This window comes from Montipora foliosa, chromosome 1 (genome assembly GCF_036669935.1).
Source record: "Montipora foliosa isolate CH-2021 chromosome 1, ASM3666993v2, whole genome shotgun sequence".
In the NCBI taxonomy this organism is placed as follows: Eukaryota; Metazoa; Cnidaria; class Anthozoa; order Scleractinia; family Acroporidae; genus Montipora; species Montipora foliosa.
This window is the reverse complement of record NC_090869.1, coordinates 18,805,500-18,820,499: the sequence shown is the minus strand read 5'-3', so window position 1 is coordinate 18,820,499 and position 15,000 is coordinate 18,805,500. Positions and strand designations below refer to the sequence as shown.

Sequence of the window (15,000 nt, the reverse complement as noted above, 5' to 3'; positions counted from 1 at the left end):
TCACGGCAATAAACGTGTAACAAGACTCCTCGTGGCGTTTACGTAGGATGCTGCTGTTTGTGTAAAATGTGCAGGTTGGCTGCAAATGTCACGGATCCCTGAAGCCAACTGAGAATCTCAGAGGGACGTGGTGAAAGCGCTATTAAAAGAAGGTTAAGTGTGATGAGAATCGACCTTTGCAATTTCAAGCGTTTTCATGGGCACTAGCGACTAGCCAATCACTTCTTCAAAAACTTGGCCTTTACCTTCAGGCCACGCGCGCATAAATTCCATAACAGTACTCCCGTAGCGAAAATTTCAATCACAAAGGGCAGATAAATTAAACTCGGCTGTCACATAACTTCAGTAACAAAACAGTTTTTCCGTATTTCAGGTTTTCATTCCTGTGACGTTTTAGTTTTCTTACCTCGTTAACCGACTCCAAGCATTTGCACGAATCAATCGTATCTGTATGTGCTCACATTCAATAAAAAAAACAATTTTAGTTACACTTATTTACGGCCGGAACCGGAAATAAATGCAAGAGGTGTACTGGGGCGGATCCAGGATTTGACGAAGGGGGGTTCGGATAAACGCCCGCCGAAGGCGGTAGCCCCTAGGGGGGTCCGGAGGCCTGCTACCCCGGAAAATTTTTAATTTTGGGGCCTCTGAAATGCGATTTCCAGCGTTTTCAGGGGTAATTTGAAGTAGTTTAATTGCTCTAAAGTCACCTCCATTTTTGTGTTAACTACAGTAGTTTAAAGGATGGATTTTCTTAACACTAACAATAATCGAGACGGATAAACATTTTAAATTCATTCAAATTAAAATTCATGATTCCTCAAAAATGGGATCAGCCAGCAACATTCTCCGGGGTTGCTGTTCTGCAAATTTCTGGACAACAGCATCATAATCCACGGGTTTCTTGTGGTGAATATTCATGAGCGCCAAGCCAGATAATCCTTCTGTCGTCATGGTGGTCCACAGGTAGCCTTTAACCAGCTTTAAGGTACTGTTTGCCCGCTCGTTGTCAGCTGAAGTCACTGGAATAGTGCATGCAATAAGCAGCAAACAGTGGATGTTGGGGAAAATATCTGCATCACAGGCCTAAGATAACAAAAAAAAATAGTTCAGTTTAATTTGAAAGCCGAACATTAAAAAAAAAAACATTAAGTTCTTTACCTCTTATGCAGGTTGAAGTGCTTCTGGTTGGCTTCTCTCTGACTGCCACTTTCTCGTCCATCGATGGTACTCGACATCCATGCATTTGTATATGTCCTACTGTACAATGACAGTATCAAGCCAAGAGCTTCGTGACAAGCACGTGGCTAATTACCATATCTGACCACTATGAAAACGACACACAAGCGAATTTTGAACGTGGTCTGCCTTAGGCATTCCACGTAAAAATGCGACCCAGCGAAATAAGTTGCATACCTTAAAGCAAGAAAACACTATGGAAACAAGACGCCTGTTGGCGTTTACGTGGGATGCACTATTTGATGGAAAGATTAGTTTTGATGACTCACTGTAGTGAGATTTTGTTCGTATTTGCGACTAGTTTGAGTGTCAAGTTTTCCGCTCTTTAATGGAAAATAAGAGTCTCCACATTTGTTTCAAACTTGCAGCCGTCAAAATTAGAGATTTCAAATGAATTTTTGTTGAAAGATCTCAACAATCAATTTGTTGCAAGTTTAAACGAACAAAGGGGTGCAATTGCGATTAAAGAGCGTAACGCGCGAATTATTTTTCTGTTAAGTATAGTCACCTCAAGAAAGATCATACATGTTATAATGCTAATTGTTTATTCATGAAAACTTAACGTATTCAACTTATTCAACTTATTAACTTATTCAAGAAAACTTAAGCTAAGCAGATGAAATAATGAATTGTTGATTTGAGGATTTGTTTTCATTGAATAATTTTGTAGATTGGAAAAGGTTTTGTTAAGAATGACTGATCGAATCGCTTCGGACCATGAGCTCTTTTCAGAGCGTTCATTGCGCCCCAGCGAGGTATTTCTTTCTGACAACGCGAAGGCGTTCGACAGGACGGGATAATCTCTTGCCATCGCGGAAAACGAAGGTGACTTAGATAGTAATAATCGGAAATTCAGTTGCACGATCCGACTTCGCCTTCGCTTTGCGTTGATAGTCCGTTCCACGTACGGGGATAGGCCAGCATCGTGTAGTTATTGGTCGCTGATGTCCGTTGGTGTCTACTGGATCTGTACTGGTAGGTTTGGGAACATTAAACCGACCACATCGTGGCGAATCGCAAGTGATTCCTCATGCTGAAGTGGAACTTTCATTCCTCTTTCAAACACGAGTCCGATCCGCTCTCTAACTTCTTCCACTCGTACTGGACCTGGGTTGGGATCTTCAACACCTCTATAGGTGAGCTTTTGGCTCCCATCTATTCTTGCTGTGGTAATAGTAACCTTGCCACTGTACCATGAACAGAGGCCTTCGGTTGCACATTTGCTTGGCAACTATCCGCTCAGCTTGATATGATACCGAAAACGTCAGGTTTTCTATCGCGGCAGTTTCTAGGCTCTTATAATAGTCTACGTTTCCCCATCTTCATAACGAATCGAATATTGTGGCCAAGAGAAAAAAACTGAAGTATATCTAGAGTTTATTGGCAGGCCAAAGGGATGCCAAGTCACCAATATATATCCTCTATTAGACAAAAGATGTTCAGAGAAAGCGTCGCCATAACTTCAAAAGTTTTCAACGCAATGATTCGGAATGGATTTCTTTTCCTTCTATCAATTGAAGCTCGTCATGTAACGCCTGCGCCTTCCGAAAACTAAACACTCACAATCAGAGGGATGTGTTTATTTACAACACAATCATTTTGCGAGCGTAGGGTTCATTTGACCATCAGGTCATCATTCTGTGTATTCTATATAACTTTAGTCCAAACAAACAAATCTAAAAAGTATCTATTCTATAAAGCAAAATGGAAAATGTTAACCATGCCGTAAAATGTTCCTTGCGAAATATGCTCATATTTTCGATTTTACGACACAAAAGATAAGACAATAGCGCTCTCCATTCATTGTTAAGTTTGTCACCTACATCATGTTAATGAACGTCGTCGTGCGTTCCTGGCAACCGATGATCGATGCTCTTTCTAAGCGTTCACGCATGATGACGCACGATATCAACTGAAGCTAAAATGTCCCGAGAACAAGAGGCATTCTGCGTGATGATAAACACTCACAATCAGAAGAATGTGTTTACTTACAACACAATCATTTCGCGAGCGCAGGGTTCATCATTCTGTGTGTTCTATATAACTTTTGTCCAAGCAAACAAATCTAAAAAGTATCTATTCTATAAAGCAAAATGGAAAATCTTAACCGTGATGTAAAATGTTCCTTGCTAAATATGTTCATATGTGCGATTTTACAACACCAAAAATAAGACAATAGCGCTCTCCCTTCATTCTTTAGTTTGTCACCTACATCAAGCTAATGAACGTCGTTGTGCGTTCAGCCTGGCAACCAATGATCAATGCTCTATCTAAGCGTTCACGCATGATGACGCACGATATCAACTGGAGCTAAAATGTCCCGGGAACAATAGGCATTCTGGACGATGATTAAATAATTAAGTAAACGTTGATTTGTGCTATTGCTCTTATTTTTCAATTATCATATGTAAATACAAACTTGTTTAGTTTTCCTATAGAAAAGACAAGATTTTTCCATCAATACAGGGTGGTAAAATTAATAGTAAAGATACTAGGTATATTGTCTTGTTTTTTTCTAAAATTCTTTTTTAACACTATGAAGTCTGCACGTACGCAACAAAATTAAACAATATAACTTCTTTGTTGGGAAAAACCCTTGCCGTGACTGTTCAGTGACAGTGAGGATCTTACGTGTGTTATTGTTTACACCAAATGATATATTATCGTTGATAATATGCGCTTCTTTTAATTATTCGTGATAACGTACGGAATAAAGATGCCACGTAAAGCATGTGGAATTCGTCTCTACAAATACTTTCCACTCCTCTTGGGCTTAATTGCAGAATACCCCGCAACACTAGCTATTCTGCGTAGCTATTGTAAATGGCTACGCAGAAATGCAATTCTGCAATAGGCCACGTTCGATATCTCAATATTCACATACGGATACGTACGAGGCGTTTTGTTAAATTTGAATATTATTCTGTTTGGAAATCCCCTTGAGAATTGCCAGACAAAGAAAACAGAAGTGAGCCGTGAACTCTGACCATAAAGCCTCGTAGCTCCATAATAGAGTTGGCCACCTAATACAGGTAACAAATACAACGTTTGTATAAGCGAAAGGTCGGGACGTTGAAAACTGGCCGCTTAATAGAGGGTGGCCGCTTAATACAGGGCCGTTATATACAGGTTAGACTGTATATCGAACTCGGCTTATTACTCTCGCATCTACAGTTATTAGGTTCAGGGAGTGATATTTCAGACTGGTTTAGCTTTCAGTTATTGTAGTGCTTATCAACAATTATTTGAGCTCAAGTAACTTCCCTGAATTATAAATAAGTACAACGGAGTGGCCGAATAGACGGGTAGCCACTTTCCCAAGGACTTGAGTGAATTATAAATAAATTAAAACGGAGTATCCGCGTAGACGCGTAGCCACTTTCCAGAGAACTTCAGTAAATTATGAATAAATTACCACAGAATAGCCGCGTAGACGCGTAGCCATTTTCCAAAGAACTTGAGTGAATTATCAAGAATAACTGACAACTCGAGTTGCCACGTAGACAACTTGTTGCCGGCTGCACCGTGTAGCTAGAGACGCGGGGAATACTGCAATTGCTCCCTCCCTTGTATTTCATCTACATCTACAAGTTCCAGCATTCGGCAAAGTCCCGTTTTGGCTTATGCCTATTTCTGCTTAGGTGGCCTCACACACCATAAGCCGTTTTAGAGACATCACTGCCAAGCCGGCCACTTCTGCTGGAGAGAATAGGATAGCCACAACACCGGGGACTACTGACATCCCCTACTCTTATCGAATTTTAAAGCTAAAAAACTGAAAAATGACATCGCCCTACGTAATCCCATACAAAACATAAATAGATTCAGAATTTATTGATTCAAAGTAATAATAATGAGGACAATGAACCATCAAAGCTGCCTCTGAGTTAGTATCAAGTTAATGAGTTAGGAAAATAAAATTTAAATTGTATCTGTGTGCATAGTAATGTGAAGTGTGAACACCAAGGCCAACAAAGTGTTGAACTAGGACTGATGGTGTATCCCTGCTGGTAGATACATTAAGGCTTTTTGTTTAATATGAATACATGATGCAGCAGATAACCTAGTAACCTTTGTGGCTGTCTTAGTTGGTGTTTTTAGAAGAATCCGCCTTACAAGAAGGGGTTTCTCTCTACTAATTAAAACATTCATTAATCAGTAGGTAGTTATGGGGAATAGTGTGTGTGTGGATGGTGAGTTGAGGGAAAATCATAGACAAAAGTTATGGTTAGTCTGTAAAATGGTCCCACAACGGTATAAAGCAGGGATCCAATTACTGGCAACTCATTCATTGAGCTTTGAGTTCAACGTAATAAACAGTTAGCACTACACACTAAAAATAGGACAATTTCGGATCAAGTTATCCGTATAGGATAACATCACAGTATTCCAACCCCCCTACTGACAAATCCTTTATATACGCGGTAAACGGACAGCAGAAGGCTAAGGATTGAAATTTGTGGTACGTACTCCAATATATTAGTATGATTTGCTATTGTTATGGCCTGGCCAAACGCTCGCAACATTTCGACGCAACATCTTCCGGCATTGTTGCATGATGTTGCGACTTCTGTTGAACGGGGTGAGCAAACGCATGGAACATTTTCATCATTTTTAACGCAACTGTCAATGTTCATGTGCCCCAGGCCCCTGGCGCGCAAGAAGTGGACTTAACGCGCATACCCTAGCCCAACAATGTTGCGTGGATGTCGCCAAACAAGTACAACATCATGCAACATCCAAAATATCACACGATAAATTTGACCGTTTTTTAATTTCATCCAACATTGTCCAACAAGTTGCAACATATCGCAACAGGGTGGCCAAACGTATGCAACACGTTGTGCCCAACAATGTTGCAAGATGTTGCCACTTGTTGGACAATGTTGGATGAAATTAAAAAACGGTCAAAATTATCGTGTGATATTTTGCGTTTGGCCAGGCCTCTACATGAAATGACCTGACATCGGATGGAGAGATTTGTCTCGAACTATTTATAAGCTGCAGAAACATTCAATAATACAAAACCATTTCAAAATTTTCCACGTTCTACTGCTTTTAGTCCCTGGATGATAAAACTGATACACTAGAAATTTCAAGTTACTTTTAGGCGAATGAGCCGAGATGCATAATGTCTGCAAATAACTGAGAAATTAATTAAATAATGGACGAAATGTCAGCTTATCTCTAGCTGTGATTCAGTTACCCCATTCAGGCCATCTCAAAAAGCTCCTTGTCGCTTTTTTCCTACTACTTTGCGACAGCTGTTTTGTTTTGTATTCATGTTCCTTGCACCATGGGTTAAATTCTTCTAGTACGTCAGCTTTTGTTTTACTTAATTTTAGTAAATGTAAATTCGGCGTTTACAGGATAACTGCACAGTGAGATTATTTTCCAAAAGAGTAATCGCCTCTCATAGCTCCCTGCCGCTTGCCCGCGAAATACAAGCATCGAACATATTCTAAGTTGTAATTTTTTACTCCCTTACATTTTGAAGGTAAGAATCGAAGTGAGTTAGTGCTATTTAGTTCCCAAAAATTGGCGACTAACAAGCTCATCCCCTTCTGGTCAGTATATTTTTACCCAGACCCTATTGTTCTTTCTGTTTTTATTGCAGGAGGATACCGTTGGGAGCAAAAATTTTGTCGCCCATAATTTGCCGACTGTGACCGATTGAAATTAATTGTGTCCCAGCAGATGAATCCCCAAAGATAGGGAACAAAAGTCTCTTTGTCTGCAAAAAATGTCAACCGTAACTGTTACAATAGGCAAAGTTTGACATGTAGCCTTGCGTGTGATTCATCTTAGCCTACTTAGGGCTTTTAAATTTTCGTTTCTGTGGTTCTATGTTTCTATATTTTGTTAATTTTTGTGCAGTTTCTTATTTTTGTGGATATTATGTTCCATCCAATGCAACTTACGTGAAAATTACGTGATGTAACCTGAGTCATAACAACAATGACAGTTCCTTTTTCATTAGACCGTGATAGACTCTCGAGATCATGCTGTTCCATAGCATTTGAATTTTCCGAGTGTGTGGTACCCTTGCTCTCCTGTGTCTCCAGTATCTCCAAACCTGAGCTGCTTAACTGGAAGCTTTGTCTTGTCAGTGAGGAGACCGCTGTCTTCACGCCAGACCATGTCGTTCTTATCACAGTTGCAACCATAGCTGGGGTCTGCACATGAGTTGGTCATTCCGCAGGCACATTTGTCATTACCAGATGCTCCACCCCAATGCGTCATTTTCTTCAAGTCACGTGACACCCACCATCCACCTACATTTTTTCTGCGAAAAATCACGGAACCAAGACACTCGTACTTGATAAACTGTTCACAATGTGACGAGATACTCGTGAGAATTGCCAGCTGAGACAGACTCGCTCCGGTGTAGTTAATGTCACGTGAGTAACAACCACCTCGTTCACATCCCTGGACATGCGTTCTGCTTTCACTGTCGTGACTGATGATTGTCACACCAACTCCATTCTTTTCAGTCATGTTGCAGGTTACCTCAAATGGTGCCAAGCCTCCATTACCGTCTGGATCAATGATGTAATCTCCACTCCTTGAAGTAGGGTCCAACCTTGTCAAAGCGGTACAAGATTTGGCGTGTCCTTTACAGAGAAAAAAAATGCTAATTGTTAGGGCTTACCGGACGACGCCTTCTTCAACGGCGCATGTCCATACTGTTTGCCAATGACCAATTTTATTGTAGTGCTTCTACTGACGTAATAAATGAAGGACAACTTGAATTTCTCTTTTACTGATCTACTTCCGAAAACATTTTCCTTTGAGCCTTCATTTTTTTTAAAAAGATAAATTACTTGGAAATGAAATGCCTTCTTCGAGCCTCGCGGTATAAAGTCAACAAAACTTTGAGCGCTGAAATTGATTTTTTAACAAATCGCTCTTTCTTGAATCATGTATATAATGTAACTGCTTATTAATATAAAAACCCCTAGCAAGTTCAATCACGGTGTAAAGAAGTTTTGTTTCATAAGGAAATGTTTGAAAAGCAAGAGAAAATGAGGGGACAGAGAGGGAGGCTCAGGGCGTTGGCCGGGATATGTAATGTCCACGAAAGTTATTTTTAGACGAGCGGAAGTCTTTGTTCTAGCGGAAGGCTGTCTTTCGAGACGTCCGCATGCAGTCTTGCCTCGCTCTCTTGTTCTTAGTGAAAAGAAAAAATGACGGCGCACGTGGAATGCTGATGAATATTTATTTTCTTTCAAACATCGGACCGAGTTTGGCCTGCATGCGGACGTCTCGGAAGACTTCCGCTCGCCTAAAAATAACTTTCGTGGACATGACATATCCCAAGGGCTGGACCGGGAGCCTCCCTCTCTGTCCCCTCATTTTCTCTTGTTGCAAAGGTAATAGTATTACGGAGAAAAATAACCACTTTCAAATACATACATCAGCCAATGAACCAGGTTCAGCTAAGCTTCCCTGTCGGAAGTTGATTGGTAGCAATGTTTTATAACAGTTCTAGACTTTCAGTCGACCAAACGCACACTGTGATTGGTTGATTCTTGGTCACGTGGCCCCGTTCAAATTTTAATGTATCCCAACCGGGATACAATGGAGCAGTTGTTGCCAGCGCTGGATACAACAGCACGTAAACTTTAACGCCAGAGCACTTTCTGGAGCAAATGATGTTGCCATCATTTTTTTACCGTGATTTCCAAATAATTTTTGTATTCGCTTTTGAGGTTAATTTGTGGACGATAGGGATGTTAGTGAGGTGTTTGAGGATCACAAACAAGAACAAATTGATGAGTATTAGACAGATTCAGATGATGAATCAGATTATAAAGAACACTCTGAGCTTGTCAACAGAGCGTGTGTTACACTATCCGGTGGGGGTATTCGTGCAATTGTGCGTCTCGACTTGCAATCAAATAATGAGTTATTTCAAGTTGTACACTTTGTATGCAGCTTTAACTGTGCGAATTACGTAAGGAATATGAATAATTAACTTGTATTCTTGCTCATAAACTGAGATTTACCGACAACCGACAAAGATCAAAAATTTACTGACAACCAACAAAGTGATTACATTTCAACTGACAACCAACATGCGGACCCACCATTCAGACCCTCCTTAAAGTTTATTCACAAGTCCGACGAATTGATAATTTTCAAATGTTTTAAAGCACCTGAGAAAGGTATAATACGCTTTTATAGCGAAGCTCCTCGCGCGCGGAGCTCCATGGTTAAGAAAATTTGGTAAACTATCCATCCGAGAAATTGTGGTTGTGACGTCTGCGTACGCCCACCTGTACAATCCTTGCGGGGGAGGGTGGGGAATCAGGTGTCAGCCTGTCGGTGGAAGGGGTATATTATATTTTCTTGGCGGGAAATATGCAACCCGCATTTTTCTTGGCGGGAAACCGTGCAAGAAATGGTGTGGGAATTGTCGTCGAGAGAAGCCGAGGAAGGAGAAGACGAAAAAAGTTCACCGCCCTTGTCCGTCAACGACCATACCGTCGGTGACATTTTTGTTTTTGCTGACGAACTCCGTGAAATGAAAATCAAAGAGCATGATGTTTTGGTGTCGTATGATGTGTCATCACTCTTTACTAATGTTCCTGTGGACGAAACCATTGAGAGTATTGCAGAGAGAGCCTTTGAGAACGACTGGTTCAACAAAGAACACGATCTTAATATCACAAAGCAGGCCCTGATAGAACTGTTAAGAATCGCCACCAAAAATCAGCTTTTCCAGTTTGAAGGAAACTTGTACGAACAAGTGGACGGTGTGGCAATGGGCTCGCCGCTGGGGCCTCTCATGGCAAACGCCTTCATGTGTAACATCGAGAAACAGCTGGAAACAGAAAACAAGATGCCCGCCTTTTACAAGCGCTATGTTGATGACACCCTTAGCGCAATGCCTGATGTTGAAGCAGCTATAGATTTCTTAACGACACTAAACAACAGTCACCCTTCTATTGATTTCACAATGGAGCTCGAAGAAAATGGCAGACTACCCTTTCTTGGAATGAACGTAATCAGGAATGGATGCTACCTGAACACAACGGTGTACCGAAAACCAACTGACACCGGACTGTTGTTACATTATCACAGCCACGTTGACGCGAGATATAAACGGTCACTGATAAATACCATGCTTAACCGTGCGTTTAAGCTCTCGTCTACATGGAAGGCCTTTCACGAGGAATGTGAACGCCTCAAAGAGATCTTTTCCCGTCTGTGTTATCCTGAAGATCATGTGCAGTCCACCATCCGCCTTTTCGTTGATTCAAAAGTTTCCGAGGAATCACGCACCCACGTTGATGAGAAGCGTGGGGACCCAATCAGAGTCGTGTTGCCCTTCAAGGACCAAAAATCTGCGAACGCCGTACGAAGACAACTTGCCGACCTAAGCCGTAAGATCAGTGCGGATATTACCCCTGTCTACACGAGCAAAAAGATCAAAGAAGAGATCCGGGTCCGTGAAGAGAAGCCACCCCTTGTAAGCCAACAGTGCGTTGTGTACCAATTCAAGTGTGACCTGTGCGACGCAGGTTATGTCGGATATACCTGCCGGCACCTTCACCAGCGCATTGAAGAGCACAAAGGGGCAACCATCGGCGACCATCTGAGAGAGAAACATGCATTGGAACCTAACAACATCGCAAAGAGTTTTAGAATTCTGAGAAAGTGCCAGAACAAGTTTGATTGTCTTGTTTTTGAAATGTTTTTTATAAAAGAACTGAAACCATCGCTAAACAAACAGTGTGACTCTATCCGCGCCAAATTATTTGTTTAGAACAGTTCTTGTAATTAATTATTTTTTGTCTATTGTTTTCTCTAGCTACCGTTCATTACTCCATATATTTTTAGCACTTTTTACACTTTTGTACATATTTTTATCACATTTCGGCGTTCGCCGCATTTTTATTCTAGTTTTTGCATATTTATGCTAATTCTTAAAACTTTTATTCTCACTTGAAAATGACCTCCGAGGGGTCGAAACGTCGTGACTTTTTATCGTTAGTTTTTATTACAAAATCAACACCGTAATACTGAGAGAAATAGAGCGAGGGACAAAACACTTAAGCCTTATTTACAACGGTTAGCGTTTTTGTCACGCGGTTTTGTGGCCGGCTATGGTTGCTTATTTGGAACTGAATTCATCATCATTGTGCCGACTGTCTACACCAAATTAATACCTTCTGATTTATAGGATTTTGTGTGAAATTGATGTCCAGATGCTTTGTTAATTTGACTGTGAAATTGCAGTGGAGTAAGCGAACTGCTACGCTTTTTTAGCTTGACTAGAGAGAGAGTGTAAAGATTATTAGTCAGACGGAAAATTTGTGAAAGAGCTTACTGTGCATGTAATTATAATTCCAGTTTTAGTTGTTGATTAAAATTGTTGGTTATTGTTTGCAAGGCGTGATTGTTTACTGCTGTCAGCTCAGAGGTGTTTGATCACTGTAAACTGTATACAATAATGACGATTAATTGTGTGCTTTATGCAGAAGCATAATTAATTTCATATACACTACATTGCTTTCTGGGGTTAGAAACGGGAGCTCTGCTTTTAGGCTTGGCTAAATCTCTATATTATAATTATGCTAACAACACGTTGTGGTGCCGCATTCGCTGGATGGTACCCTTTTTTCTTCGGAGAATCGAAGTCTCTCTTCAGACTCATTGCTTGCGGGTTAAACAGCGCAGACAGCTGGTGGAAAGGCCCCAGCTATATCTTTTGTGGTTTCGCTCCTAACAGTCCATTGGCGCACTGGCCTATAACTTTCCAGCCACTCTCAAATCTATTCTTCCATACCCGGTGTTATGACCTCACTTGGCAATGGTGCCATCTTAGCTATAGCAGAAAAGGATATGGCAGATTGAGAGGGACAGCATAGTACGACCTGTCGTGCTTGTAGTACTTTGCTGCCCATTTGGGGGGTAAGAAGAGCGAAAAAGACAGCGAAAGAAGAACACACGTTGCTCATATAACGATAGGAGCATGGACAGTTAATTCTCAAGTTTTCACCCAAATTTGTCAAGTGTCGCAAAGTCTTTTGACCCGGATTGTAGGTAAAAACGGATTCAACATGCGAACGGATCATTACCGGCAACATAGATACTAGTAGTCACTGTATCTACCTTCCGTATTTGTATTTTATACGTGTCAACAGTTTCTATGCTCAGTTTCATTGCTAACGGTTTTATTTGCTACTTCTCTCTTTTCAGTACACTGAGCTCCATCCACTGTCTGATTGACAGGAATGCTCCCGCGACCGGTGTTCATTAACATAAAATTTCAGTAAAGATGATTTTGTAAGTCACCGCGGCATCCGTCAAAAGTCATATAGGGTACCAGCTTATAATAAGATTGGGTCAAATTGAATGGATATGTAAGGCGCCAAAAGTAGTGACTATCTTCAAGGCGTACAGTAAGAGTTTGTCATTCAGGAAATTTGCTTCCTAGAATATCAAAATTTAAACATGGGATACAGTTTGCCAAGATAAGAAAAATATAGTTTTATAATGTCAACCTAGCAATTTGGAATGTCAAATACGACTATATAGGAACAAAGGAACAAAAAAATAAACTTCATAAAAGATTAAGAAAAGAAAAACTGTCAAGTTTCTAAATATTTCCCATTGTAACATTTGGAAAACTGAGAAAGCGGAATGTCGAGTTTAGAAAAATTAGTGTCGCCAAATTAAAATTAGAAGCTACTATTACTTTTCTTTTTAATCTTCTTCTTGAAAACCAAATTAAGTCTTCCTTCTTTTATCAGTAGAATATTTGCCAAAATCAGATAAACAATGAAGCTACTCGCGATCTGCAAAATATTCTTACATGTAGAGAAAGAGAGAAGACTATGGAAAAATCGAAAGACACAGAATACAAACGTAGAACAATCCTTTGATGCCGATTTTAGCCCTCTGAGCTCTTTTTCACCCCGTGGACGATTAGAGTTTATTTCAGTGCTTGTAACAACGACATTAAAAGTTTCATTTACCTTGGTTTTCAAGGGGTTTCACCATCCCCATGTAGGTTGAGTATGGTTCAGTCACGAGACAAGCGGAACAACTGCGTTCCTTTCTTTTGTTGTTCAAATCACATTTCTTGGTGTACCACCAAAAGTTGATGCTCATGCATAGCGGATCGTTGAGACACTCGTTAACGCAGTTAGAAAAGCTTTTTGCAACTTTGTAGTGGTATGTTGCGTGCAGAAGGGCGACTCCTCCTTCACTTCTTGATTCGCGGCACTGTGCGTCTGCCAGCACTACCAACGCAATAAGCTGAGTGCAAAACAATATGAGGGAAATGGATAGCAGTTTACTGAACGAAGGGTTCCGTTGTTTTCTTTCCTGCCCTTTGGTTATCAGCACCTGCATGTTTCTTATCGTTCATAACGTTTCTTTTTCAGTCTCTTAATGATGTCTGCCAAATGCTTGTCATCCTCCTTGTCGGCAAAATATATCAAAATCTTCCACGGAATTAGCTAAAATGAGGACTGAAATAATGAAAGCCAGATGTTGTTCAAAGATAGTGCCTCTTTAATTTGCTTTTAAACAATTCGGAAGCACCACTCAGTTGACATAAGGTTGCCGGAGGCGTTGGTTAATTAAGCAAGGATAAAAGAAAGGTTTGACCACTGTGAAAATATCTTCTATTAGTATATACCACACAAGTGAATAGTGCTTTTGGCGCGCGCTGATTGGTGATTATTTAAGTGATATTTAGATTTAGCTGTAGGATTAGTGAAAATAAAAGGCTTTGGAACTTTCCGCTTTTTCGTTTTCCGGGAAATTACTTAATTATGTCATTTTCTTCGCTGCCTAACTAGTGAATTCCACGGTTAATTTCACCTGAAAAACCGACTGATCGCATGAATCACGAAGGGATGAGTGTGATATCGGTTTTTCCAGAGAAGTCTACTGTTGAATTCACCAGTTAGGCAATTATTTTTTCTTGAATCGCAAGAGTTTGAAAAGAAAACAAGCAAATCCTCAGCAAGCGAACGGAAAAGGAAAGAAACCATTTCAGAATCGACTGTCCACGAAGAGCTTCATGCGATTCTGAAATCGTGGACCCCTGCCGATGTTTTGCTATTCTACAGCAATTGCAAAACATCAGCAGGAGACCGCACTTTTTGTTGAGGTAAATTGTCATCAACTTTTACCTGCGTCACCCAGAGAAGTGTGAAAAATCAGATTCTTGGAATTCTCTTATGTCATCGAAACCTAGATATTGTCAGGTTTGGTGAAGAAACACAGCGTAAAACGTCTTCCTAGCGCTGACTAAACCCCTGAACAATCCATGGCATATTTGATCGAAGAAATGCGTGAAGGCTTTAATTTCAATTTCGCTAGATTGTGATAATAGCTAACGCAAACAGCCAGAAAAACTCACAGTTCTTTGTGAAGTTGGTTTTCAACATAAAACGATAAGATACAAAAAACACAAATGCAGAAACTGCGACAATTGGACTACTTACAACATTTTAGAAAATTTGCAAACAGCGGATATTCAACTGGAATGATATTAATCAGAAACATGAAAGAAAAACCCAAACGGCCCGCGTAATGCTACACCACACCGCTCCCAATAAATTAAAACTGCTGAGGAGACGCGTGGAAGAATGAAACTCACACAAGTTATACGTCTGCACACTCAACAGCAAAGTTAACTCGACAAATCGTAAAAAATCACCTTCCAAATTGGCCCATTCACTAAATTTCCGGTACATTCAAATACATAAGATAGCTAAAATTGACGAATTTGTCTTA

At 40.4% G+C, this 15,000-nt stretch overlaps 2 protein-coding genes across 2 annotated transcripts; one reads left to right on the top strand and one right to left on the bottom strand.

The window, feature by feature from the left end:
- Positions 1–6,303: 6,303 nt before the first annotated feature.
- Positions 6,304–13,716, bottom strand: LOC137975733 (contactin-associated protein-like 2). The gene is made up of 2 exons (XM_068822911.1): positions 13,227–13,716; positions 6,304–7,853 (listed from the first exon to the last, which is right to left on the bottom strand). Exons 1-2 carry the CDS (start codon positions 13,603–13,605, stop codon positions 7,240–7,242), a joined length of 993 nt encoding a protein of 330 aa, XP_068679012.1. The 5' UTR covers positions 13,606–13,716; the 3' UTR covers positions 6,304–7,239.
- Positions 9,644–12,477, top strand: LOC137981793 (uncharacterized). Its single transcript, XM_068828844.1, has 2 exons — positions 9,644–10,714; positions 12,448–12,477. Exons 1-2 carry the CDS (start codon positions 9,644–9,646, stop codon positions 12,475–12,477), a joined length of 1,101 nt encoding a protein of 366 aa, XP_068684945.1.
- Positions 13,717–15,000: the final 1,284 nt, after the last annotated feature.